General features: G+C 35.7%; 1 protein-coding gene across 3 annotated transcripts in view; it reads right to left on the minus strand.

The window, feature by feature from the left end:
• Grid2 (glutamate ionotropic receptor delta type subunit 2) overlaps window positions 1-12,967 on the minus strand; it is a 1,393,268-nt gene that overhangs the window by 345,016 nt on the left and 1,035,285 nt on the right. For all 3 annotated transcript variants that reach the window (XM_035448865.1, XM_035448866.1, XM_035448864.1), the window contains one exon: window positions 11,946-12,258. In XM_035448865.1, the coding sequence (XP_035304756.1) occupies window positions 11,946-12,258 (313 nt within the window). The remainder of the gene's footprint in view (window positions 1-11,945; window positions 12,259-12,967) is intronic.

Raw genomic sequence — 12,967 nt, forward strand, 5'->3', positions numbered from 1 at the left:
CTTCCTGCTCTTCCAGGGGACTTGAGAGCAAGGATAAAAGATGACCTCTTTGATTGTTGACTTGATAGGATTGAGAAATGCCTAGGATATTAGTAAGTCATTTACCTCTCTGTGTGTGCAAAACTAGTTATAGAATAATTAAACCTAAGGGTCTGATGATTAATGTTTCAATCCCTTGATAGTATTGCTGCTAGTGGTAGTTGTAGGTTGGGGCTTGGTTGGAGGACATAAGTCACTAAGGGTATGTCCTTGGGAAGTGTATTATCCTTTCCTTTCTTTTTCCCTGTTTTCTGGACACCAAGGAGGGAAAGCTAATTTAGTAACCAAGCTAGTTTAGGGAAGCCAAGTCTTCCCCATCATAATGGACCTTCAATTCTGAAACTACATTCAAAATAAATGTTCCTCCTCAATCTATTTCTGTCAAACAACACAAATTTTACCATTAGTATTAGCATAAGCATTAATATCAAGACACATTACAGAACCCTGTTCATGAAAACAGCATTATAGTTTTGTAAAAACAGATGCCTAGGCCAGTAAAACTGAATAAAGAATTCATTAAAAAAATAAAAAAAAAACATGCATCTGGCCAGGCGTTGGTGGTGCACGCCTTTAATCCCAGCACTCAGGAGGCAGAGATAGGTGGATCTCTGTGAGTTTGAGGCCAGCCTAGTCTCCAGAGCAAGTGCCAGGATAGGCTCCAAAACTACACAGAGAAACCCTGTCTCAAAAAACAAACAAACAAAAAACAAAACAAAACAAAACAAAAAACAATGTGTCTGAAGCAATCAGTATAGAGATGAGAGAACCTAGAGACAGAGAGAAAATATTTGTTGGGTTTTTATTTGGCCCAAAGTTAAAATAAGAAAATTCAACAAAACAAATATTAAAAACTCAATTTAAGTGCACTAATGCTATGAATATATACTTTTCAGAAAATGAACATTAAGCAGCCAAATATACACATGAAAATGTCCAGTATTATTAGCCACCAGTGAAATGCAGATCAAAACTACAATGAAATACCATAACATTCTATTTATGATGGATATTACAAAGGGAAAAAGAGCAAGCACTACTGGGAATATGCAGAGAAAGGAGTTCTATTCTGTTAACTAGTAAGTGTGTTAGTCTACCCACCACGAAAAACGGGATGGAGGGTTATGACAAAGATTGAAAACACATGTTCCAGCTGTCCTACACTGGACATATAAAAAGGAAATGAACCCACTTATTCATGTTTGCCTCACACTATCTCAATAGTCAAGTCACAGAACCAACCTAGTTTTCTTTATCCTTATGAATGTGCAATGGAAATTAGGTATGCATAATTAATCGAGTATTATTTAGACATACATGAAAAATCTAAGATCATGACATTTGTATAAAAACTGATGAAACTGGAGGACATTAAGTTAATGAAGTAATAGTGAGGAATTTCCCATGTTCTTTCTAATAAGTGTTCTTAAAGAATAAAAACAAATAGAGAGTAAAATAAATATACAGGGTTGTTCAGCAAATTGAAGCAACTGCTGTGAACTGTCTGTAGGGATAGGATTGAAAGAGGAGCAGATGGACATGATGAAAATTCATTGTGTTCATATATGGAACTATCAGAGTGAATCTTAACAGGTGATTATTATAAATAAAGCTTGAATTAGTAGGGAGCTTTTAACTGGCTGTTTATATGTTGTCAGATATAGGTAACAGTTGCCTGGCCTTTACTGTGGAAAATAATATCTGTGAATCTTGATCTAGGGATTTTAAGAGTACAGTTTATAAGTGTATTTTATGACCAATAGAAATCTCCTTCATTAGTCATATATAAATAAAATATAACAACTTTTTTACTTTAAGTTTACATTTTGAAACAAGTGTTAAATTTCCCCGTGTGCTGGAGGATTTTAATGCAAGAGAAACAGAGAAGTTTGTTTATTCATACCTTCTTTAAAATTGTGTATTTTGTCTAAAAAAACATTTTGGTGACTCATCGTTTTTCCTGGTATAAATCCCAAAGTATACTAAGACCAACAACAACCATGCATGGACCTCTGTGGTCTCCTTGTGTGGGTCCTGTGTGTCTATGTTTAACTATGTTTGCTTTATGTATCTATTCAGTGTCTCCCTGCCTATCCTTTGGCATTTTGCTCAAATAGATTTCCAAAAAAGGCTTCAATGGAGATGGAAACCATATGACATAAGATTTCATGTACCCTCGCTCTGAACCATTTTTCTGAACAATTTGAGCTATTTAGTGTCTATTTAGCATGCACATTGCTCATTACATATAATCATTAAGATTCCTGATTAATATATGAAAATAACACAAATATGAATTGTTTGATGTTTACACAGTAGAATACACCAATCTTATAGAAAAATAGCAAAGACATTTCACTTATTTCAAACTGTGTATGCTAATTTAAAATTTTAATATTCACTCTGTGCAAGACAGCATTAAATGAAAATTTATCAAAACTTTTGGGCAATATTGTAGTTAATTAAGAGCAAATGTCAATAGAACTTAACACTGGCACTGGATAATGGTTCCTGCTGTTAGATATATGTCAAGAGAAAGATAAACAAGATGGAGTGATTTATTAAGCAATGTCACACTCCAGGCAATGCATTTCTGGAGCATAACACTCCTCAGGTGGTGTTGTAAGTTAGAAGTCTAAAATCTAAATGGCTTTAACCCTTTGAACAATAAAATAATAGAACAGAATCATGATGCTCACAGAGAATCCTGGCTGATAAAATCACTTTGTACTTTGAAAGAAAGATGACATCATAAGGACATGTTACGATAAATCTTTTTGCCAAAAGCTGCCTGAGCCCCACTGCCACGTGCGAGCTTTACACCAGCTGCCCGCCCGAGTTAGGCCCAAATGAATACACAGAGAGGCTTGTATTAGTTACAATGCTGCTTGGCCAATGACTAGGATTCTCATCTGTTAGCTCAGTCTCAATTATCATCTATATATTTTATAAGACTTATCTTATTGGACGCCTTATTGGCGTCCCTCCTAGCTGGTGGATCACATCCTGCCGCTGGAGCAGGAGCCGAGGGGAGAAGAGAGGGCCCTTCCTGTTTCTCTTTTGCTTAAATGAGTCTCCTTGTTATGTCATTTCCTTCGTGGATCAGTACTTCTCTACTACATTTCCCAGAATCCTCTTTGACTCCTAGTTCCGTCTAACTTGCTGTCTCATTGGCCAAACACTATTTTATTCAATAATCAATAAGATAAACATACACAGTAGTACATTCCCCATCAAGGATACTTTAATTGATTTAAGTTCCAATAGAATATCATCAACTCATCGATTTATAGATTCCTTAATTATAAGGAGAAGGCATATCATTTCACTAGTACCTCGTACTCTTCCAAGTACAATAGCTATAGTGCCATGGTGACTCTGTGTTTATCAGCTTGTGTCATTGTACATTCTAAGATCCATGAAGACAGATATCATGTTGTTCTTTTTATTTTTGTGACTGGATAAGTAACTCATATTTAATACCTAAGTAGATGCTTCCTGGAGAAGGGATGATTTAAATTAGGAAAGGCAGAAGAAATGCTTTTAGAACATGCAGAAGTTGAACTTGAATAATGGATATAAATGATAACGGTTAGGAAAAAAACTGAAGTAGACAGAACAGGCTGTGTGACAGTTCCAATCAGATTGTTAATTTGGAGGCTAAGAAGTGGAGTTGTAAACATTGAGAGAATCTATGAATTTGGTCCATGGCCAAAAACCAAGGAGCAACTTCATGTGACCTAACTAGTATGTTCTAAGAGCCTAGAAATAGTCCTGTTAAATCCTGACATACATGAGGACACATACACAAGAAATACACAAATTGCCATATAGGATATAGTTTAGAATATTTGGGCATTTAGGTCAGTGGCAGAATGCTTGCCTAGTAAGTATAAGTCCCTCTTTGATCCTTAGCTCTCAAAAGAAAGAAAGAAAAGAAGAAGAGAAGAAAGGAAGAAAAACAGGAAGAAAGATGAGGGAGGGAAAAAGAGAAAAAAGAAAGAAAAAAAGAAAAGCATATAATTTACAAATGTCAGACAGTGATATACATGACAAGGTCTATAATGTGAATTTGTACTGCCAGTTATATGTTGGCAGTTTTCTGGCTTGTAATGTGTGTGTGTGTGTGTGTGTGTGTGTGTGTGTGTGTGTGTGTGTGTGTGTGTGTCATTGAAGAGTTTAGATAAAATATCTGGAGAATAACTGCCTCAGAAGTTAAATGCACTTCCTGCTCTTCTAGAGGACATAGTGTCTGTTCCCAGTATCACATGGGATCTCACTAACTTCTGTAACTTCAGTTCCAGATGTTCAGACATACTCTTCTGGCCTCTACAAGCACCAGACATACACCTGCATACATCCAGGCAAAATATCCACACATATAAAATAAAAATAAATCTTTTTTCTGGGTTTTCAAGACAGGGTTTCTCTGTGGCTTTGGATGCTGTCCTGGAACTAGGTCTTGTAGACCAGGCTGGTCTCGAACTCACAGAGCTCCACCTGCCTCTGCCTCCCGAGTGCTGGGATTAAAGGCCTGTGTCACCACCGCCTGGCTAAAAATAAATCTTAAACAACATAAAAAATGTCTCAAGGTCAGTAATACATTTCTAATATTTAATCTGGCAATAAGAGTCCACACTATAGTATTTGGTGCATTCTGATTGGATTTTAAGGATACAATAGTGAGATATGCTAAATGTCCCATCTTAGGTTTTCAAATGTTTAATTGCATTTTGAAGGCTATGGCCAGTTTCTAATACTTTAAGGACCTTAACCATCTGTACTATATTCATAACTACATATTCATAGATTAGAAATGAATACAGGTTTTGTATATGTCTATCTAAAATTGAATTTCCAATTGCTATTCTAAGCTTCTGTTTTCTACCATGATCTGTAGTACCCTGAGCACAATTATTTACTTTTAATCAATCCTAAGCCACTTTAGAGTAAATTATCTCAGCAATATCTGTTTTTGTACTTCTTTCCTAAGCTGAGGTGAAAACACACAGTCATATGTGTCTCTAAAATCCAGGGAAAATTTATATACTAGAGAATACTATTTTAAATGACCTGTGACTTCTCCCCTTTTCTTAATTAAATTTAGACTTAAAAGTATATTTGTTAAAAATTACCTTTCAATATGTTAAATATCTAGATGAGAAACTATTTCTTTGTCTTGTTCAATGATAATAGTAGTTTTCATTGTGGAATATCTTCATAGAGAGTTTGTAAGAGTCAGGAAAATAGCTTGTATCCATCCATACTCTATAAGCACAGTGTGGTTTGTACTTTATATCTTTTTGATTATTTTCAGCCATTAAAAAGCCAGTTCAGCATGAGAATGGTTTTCTGGCTTAATTAGAAGGGCTGATAGAAACAGAAGATATGTTCAAGACCACGTTGCATGGTTGTGGTTCACGGAGTCATTGCTTAGCTCATTAAGGTCCATGGGGAACTAAACCAATGTATTCATGTTTCACTCTTTCAGTTCTTCAGTCAGTATCCTTATTATCTGAACTCTCTTTCTTCAGTGTAAAGATGTGCAAATTTGCTTTAGTGGCAGAAATTTCTGTTATTACCAGAGTGACCATGAACACACTGTCATGTTCTAAAGCTCTGTGGGTAGATTCTGGAGTGGCTATGGAACTCCCTGAATGCTTTACACTCCCTTGGTTAAGGACTGTCAATCATAATTAGCAACCACAGAGATATTTGAACATAAATACAAATTACAGACAGCCTTTTGAGTTACTCCCTATATGAATACAATGTGTGCAGAAATCTGTCTTTATAGCCCAGTTAACTGTCACTGGGAATTATTTCCATTCCCCGGTGGTGCTTATTACTGTCAGTAAACAACTGTGCTAGCCAATATCATTTCTGTTATGTTCAAATTGAATGTGAAATATCAGATACCTTCACAATGGAATGACTTAACTAGTGTGTTCTAAGAGCCTAGTCCTTCAGCATTTCAGCTCTACATTATTAAAATAGGACTCTTCTGAGTTCTGTTATCTGAAGTCTTAAAGGCATGCTGGTTCACTCACCTAGTTTCTTCTGTTTCCTGACTCAGTAGAGACAATTGACTCTTTTGTGGAAACAATATAGTGATTCTCTGTAACAATGGAATGTATCTGGCAGTGGGAAGAAATTTATTGCCTTCAAAAATTATCCCAAGATTTAAAAGCCAGTGGGTTGCCTGTCATGTTAACTCTTATGCAGAAGCATGGGGTTATTTTCAGTTTTCTTACCACTCCTATGGGCCCTTTATCTATTCAGCACTAGCATTTGTGGACCTGTTTGACCCTTGGAACTAACAAAAGAGTTTTCCTTCTGATTATGTACTTGGAAGTAGTTTTTATGGGTACCAATTTATTAAGAAACATTGACATGGCATAGAACACTCTTACAAATATTATGTCCTTCAACATGCAGAGAGTGAGAGACTTTGGCGTTCTCGGCCATGAATAGGAGGTTCCTATCATCCTTTCCCTTAAAACAGTGCTTCTCAACCTTCCCAGCGCTGTGACACTTTAATTCCATTCCCGTCCATAAAATTGTTTTCATTGATACTTCATAAATGTAATTTTTCAACTGTTACTTATGAATTGTTATGTAAATGTCTCATACACAGGATGGTCTAACACAAGCCCTATGAAAAGGTCATTCAACCCCCAAGGGAGTCACAACCTATAGGTTGTGAACCACTGCCTTAAAGGGTCCAGGTTCTTTGGGGAAGAGCGGTTGCAAAGATTTGAAGAGCCATGGGAATGGATGATTTTAAGGAAACAGTGTTTTCTGGATACAATGGTGCAGATGCCACGTATGAACTCAGAGTCTCTGACAAACAGAAGCAGGCAGAATTCCAGAACTGAGAAGGAAGAGATCACAGCGATCTACCCCAGCCGGAAACTCTTTACAAATAATAGCTGCTGAGAGGAGGAAAATCAGTTTTCTTCACTGAAGTAATACTGGGAATATCAGCCACACTCCAGTGCAGGCACCATACTCAGGAGTAATTGGCTAACAGAAATCAGACTCCATGATTTTGTAATGTGTTTAAAAAAATCGGAAAGAACATGAAGCTGTGTGTATGCTGGGCAGTGTATCTGGGAGTAGTTGTAGAATGAGAAAGAATATGATAAATATATGAAATTATCAAAGAATAAATAAAATGAATAGTTTTTTCTTATTTATCACTACATTCAAACATGTAGGTTGGACATGACATGTATATATTTAACACGTTCCTTGTTCTTCTTTCTGTTCCGACTATTCCTGGGACACTGTTGCTATGTAAAGGCTGATAAATTTATGCAAGCTTATAAGCACTTATTGTTCTTAGAATCAGAATCATAGAAGAACAACTCAAGATTTCCCTTTATATTTTGTTTATAAACAACAAACAAATTACATGGAACTACATATGTGAGCAAGTCAATTAAGTTTTGATGGCATTAGAGTCACTGCAATGAACATGTCCAAGCATCTTTGAAACTCGAGCTCCAATGGTTTTTTGTTTGTTTTTTTGAGACAGGATTTCTCTGTGTAGCAGCCCTAGCTGTCTTGCCATTCACTCTGTAGAGCAGGCTGGTTTTGAACACACATAGATCAACCTGCCTCTGCCTTCTGAATGCTGGGATTAAAGGTGTGGATCACCACTGCTGGGCTCCAATGTTTTTTAATATGCTAACTTCAAGGACAGACATTTGGATGTGGTGATGAGGGGTGATAAAACTACAACAAAACATATTAAATTGGACTCTCATTCTTGAATTTAACAACCTAATTCACAAGCCCTATTTTTCTAGCCACACAGATGTACTGAGTATATCTCTGTAATGGACCATATTGCTTTTACACAGTTGAATTCCCCAAACTGTTTTTCCAGAATGCCATAAAATCACTGATTTTTTAAAAATACGTAGTAGTAAACAACTCAGTTATATTTAACATTTTTCTGCTTTTAGTTCTTCATGAATTCCTTTTCAGAAGACTATCTAAAACAGGAAATGTCTGTTCATCTCTTTTCAATTGAGAATAGTGTCTCAATAAATATTTAATTTTGAAATAACAGCTGTGCTTCCTCTGAAGAGACTGTATTTTCATCGGAAATTATCACTAACTCCAAATCTATTGCTTATTCTTGGACAGTGCTTCTCATTGGTTCTCTTTTCATAGAGATTTTGGGCTTTTAATTTACTTTAAATCAGAGCATAACAATGCCCTCAGTATCTTTTAATGGCTTCATCTTTTCACTGTTAGCCAGCGAACAGACAGCAGCTTCTCAAAGGCAAGTTGGTTAATTACATATAATTCAGCATTATACTTCATTATGAATTTGTATAAATTTATAGCCAACCTCCAGGGTGTGGGGAGCATTTAACAAAGAAGTTGGGATAGAGACATGCTTAATGTATGTGTAATTGTTGATATCCCTTTAATTGCTATAGAACTAGAAAATCATGGTGACCATTCAGGTAGCTCTTTTCTTTTTGTTTGCTTGTGCTCCAAAACTTAACTTGCTTTTTTTTTGTCAATCAAAGAAAGAATTCAGAAAGCCAATGCATACTCTGGTCAACATTATCAAAAATATTTCTACAATATTGGAGATCTAATTCATAAATCTCTCCATTTGTTTGATGATTTATGGTCACTGGGGACAATTTCAGTGACTTTTCTTCAGATTGCAAATTTATAAGCAGAGGATTACTCTTAACTTTGTGTTTCATCATGTAAAATTTTAGCTTTTTGACTTCTCAGTGTATGTTTATTAACTGCTTCATATGTAAAAGACACTGAGTTGTGGGCAAAGGGACTAAGGAAGTAAACAGAGTACTATTTTGCATGGAAACAATATCTACTTTGAAATACAGTTTTTAACTGTGTATAAGTCCATTAAGTTGCATATACTTTGGATCTGGTTGGTTTTGGTATACATTGTTTTTATTCATTTGCAATTTGTATAATAAATTTTATCAAACAGCAAAAAATTACCATGGTGATGATAAATAAAAAAAAGAAAGTTATTTTCTTTGCATGTACTTCTTAACTACTGAAATATGTCTGTCTTTTAAAAAATGTAAGATGGCAACTTAGCCTGAAAAAGCTTCTTGAAAGTAGGGACATTAAGATAAGACTTAAAGAGTGAGGAGGAGCTTACCAAGTCAGAACAGAGGATGGAAGTGAAGACTGGGCAGGATAACATCAGAAGTACTTCAGGATTTGGGAAAATAGCAACAAAAGCAGAGACAAAACAGCTAGACTCACCTGAGCTAAAGGAACTACACAGCTTAGAGTAACTGTCCATTTACTGTGATGTTTCAGCATCAGTAGATAAGAATGGATTCCTGGATGGCACTTAGGTGCTGTAATATTAGCTCAGATCTGCATGCAGAGATTATTGAGAAGTTGAGGGAGTATGTGAAGAGGGGAAATGTGGTCAGCTTTTATATATACTTAATTGATACACACACACACACACACACACACACACACACACACACACACACACATATATAAACACAAACACATGCACGTGTGTGATTTCACAGGAAGGTCAGAAAAAGGAAGAGCTGCTAAGAGGTGCCTAGGCTTCAGAGAAGAAATGAAGTTGGTCTAATTACTCCATTCTAAATATTTATGAAGAAAATTTGACAGATTTGGTTAATAGGAGATAGAAATAAAGGAAGAAATTGGGGTGTTTTTAAGATTGTCTGTTCAAGTGGCTGGTGATATATTTTGGAAAAAATAGTTTAAGGTTCATCTAAAACAATTCAAATGTACTTGGCATGGTAGATTTTCTGTTACATCTTGCCAATCCAGAGAATGGGCTATTGAATAGACAAACAAATGGGAAGTTTAAGGGTGACCCTTGAAGATTGTGAGTTACTGGCATGTTCCATGGTTAGTTGAACTATGCACAGACAGCACTACTGGAAAAGGAGGAGGTGCAGTGAAACAGGTTAGCTATATCCAGATATGTTATCTCTTCTTTCTTTCAGTTCTGCGCATGTCTGTCATCAGGCTAGTCATTCTTCCTAAGTATTGACAACTAACTTTGATATGTAGCTCATTTACATTTTCTCCAATTGAATCTATTAGTTGTTACAGAAAGTTCATTTGACATTTATTAATCTGCTTTGGGGTCTTTCACCAACTTTTAACATCAGAAATATGAATATACGTAGTGGTGACTATTCCCCTACTATTAACTTTTTAAAAATTAGTTTCTGGTGCTCAGTTTTATGAATATCCATCAAAACTGTTCATGTTGATATTTCCACTGTTGTTTGTAATCTTATCAATACTTTTGCTACTTTTGCTTGCTCATACTTTGTACTCTTATTCTTTATTTCACTTTTAATGATCCTTGTGTGGTTTTTTTCTAGGTTATCCCAGAGTTTCTGATTTCATCCATTGCCTTGCCAATAACATATCCATAGCTCAGACAGATTTATTTTTTTATTTAACAAATATTTATTTTAGTACAGTTTAATGTATTTAAAAACACCATAATTTTAATTCCCATAAAATTCCTATGTTACACCTATTAAGGAAATTTTCTGAAGGAGGGACTTAACAAGAGAGACCATAGAATTTCCCACTTTGTGTGATTTTTCCTATGGAGAAACCAACCATGATGCTGTAAGACCAAATGTTCCAGGTAGACAGAAGTGTGGAGAGGCTCACAAAGAGAAACCTGAGTACTATTGGCTTCCACTGAAAAAACACAGCTGAAATCAGCCATGGAAGTTGACACATGAGTGGAATGCACAAAGTATTTCAACCTCTGAACTGAGTTGTCTTCAGAGTCTTGCGATACTATGGAGCCAAGAAAAGCCTTTGATTCAAAATTAAGGTTGGCAAAAATTTGATTTTCTTCTTCAACAAAATTAACAAGCAACCAATAACCAACCAAACCCAGTTCACTGAAATATTCAAGGTATGCATGCTACTACACTTTTGATTTTCCCTTTGAATCATTCTAGTGGCTTCTGACAGCCACCACTGAAAAGATTTATTTAGTCTCTTTTCCTTATCTTTTTTTACTATCAACTACTATGTGGTTACTCAAGTTTCACTGGTTCCATTAATTCAATACCACCATGATCCTGACTCTCCATGGCTCTCTATACTTACTTTACTCTCTAGTCAATTATGTGTTAGTTATCACTTGTCTTTATTGTGTTCAGTGTCTGTGTTGAATTGGCCAGATGGCAATCCTTGTTCTCCAATTTTCTACATTAGCAGGAGCCTCTAATTGATCATGTAAAAGATAGGCTATTCTGAAACAGGGGAATCATATGGTGAATTAGAGATTCGTAAAGAAGAGGGTAGACTGGATATAACAAAGCATTCTTCTGGAAATAATAAAGTTGTAAGGAAGCTTCATTGCTAAAGATTATGTATTAAAGGAACCATTAATCATATTTCCCATTGTAGACATATTTCAAGCAATTTCTTCATACTGCTAATGAATATTTGGAAAAAAGAAAATACATTTGAACAAAGAACAAGTCCTAACTTCTCCTATACATATAAATAATTGAAGAGTATTTTCTCTTGTTGCAAGTAGTTTCACGCCAGTAGAGCTATTTGTCAGCAAGTCAGAGTTTGAGAAGAAAAACTGACCTTGAGGTACCCTGTGAATCTTACCACTGACACCCAGTCTTGCCTTTGCTGATGAAACTGAATTTACATCAAAAGACAAGCAGCCATTATTACTGGAAGCCTGCTATGCATGAGATTTACTAAAAGACAGTAGGAAATGTTATCTTCTGAGCACTGCTGTGAGGATCTGTAAGAGCTCTTATTGATGCTATATATAAAATCATTTAACTGAATATCTGAAACATCATTTTCCTTCCTTCATGATAGTAAAATGCATTCTTTCTTCTTACCTTGCTGAACAAAGGATCCATACACAAACCACATGGAGTTGTAGAGTGTAGTTGATGTCATTGATCCCATTTGCAATCGTGGAGGATTAAGCCAGTTCAAGAGGTAGACCAGTAGTCCCACAAGAAGCACTGTGCCAGCAATGCAGGCCCAAAGAGACAGATCAAATGGTGCAAGACAGGCAAACATATCCACTGTCTTTTCTGCCCTTCGAAGTAGAACCCCCACTGAATAGTCCATGTAGCGTGTTGTAAAATCAACAACATTCTCTCGGTCTGGAGTAATGGTTAAAGCAGAAATCCCAATGTCAGCTCTCTGAGAAATTGAAGGAGAAAAGAATACATTAATAGTGTAAAAACAATTTGGTTTCTGGCATTTCAGTTTGCCTTGAGGGAGAAAAACAATGATGCCTCAGGCATCATCTTAAGCCTCTTTATATAAACTGAACATACTGCAGAGACTTCTTATAGACAAGCTTATGTGAATTTTGCATATCTTATTGCAAATCTTGCCCCAATAGAGTTAAACAAATTACCTAGCTCATATTGCCAGTGCATGTGAAATCAGTCAGGAATGCCTCAAACACAGATAAACCTCAATAAATTGTCTGTTTTCTCCTTACTTCATTCTATCAAAGCCATCATTAACACACTAGCAAAGTAAAACATATTAAAAAATTTCTAAGAAAATGTTTCCAAGACATTCACAGTTTTATTAGCATGTAAACTCACAGGCAAGCTCCTTAAAACTGCAACTGATGTCATCTTTTGTTTAAATTTCTATGCATAAACATTATATTTAGGGCTCTAAACTTGTTAGGGTTGATTTATAATGTAATATACCAAGAGCCTACACCATGCTTCTGTTGTATAGTCTTATACTTGTATAGTTGTATAGTTGTCAATAGATAATTAATGTCCATGGAGACAGACACTTCTTGAAATCATAATTCCTATTCTCAGCATGTTCCCATAGGTTCTCAGTGATAGACATCATAACAGTTCATGCTATCCTAATTATTTAA

Source organism: Cricetulus griseus, chromosome 8 (genome assembly GCF_003668045.3).
Source record: "Cricetulus griseus strain 17A/GY chromosome 8, alternate assembly CriGri-PICRH-1.0, whole genome shotgun sequence".
In the NCBI taxonomy this organism is placed as follows: domain Eukaryota; kingdom Metazoa; phylum Chordata; class Mammalia; order Rodentia; family Cricetidae; genus Cricetulus; species Cricetulus griseus.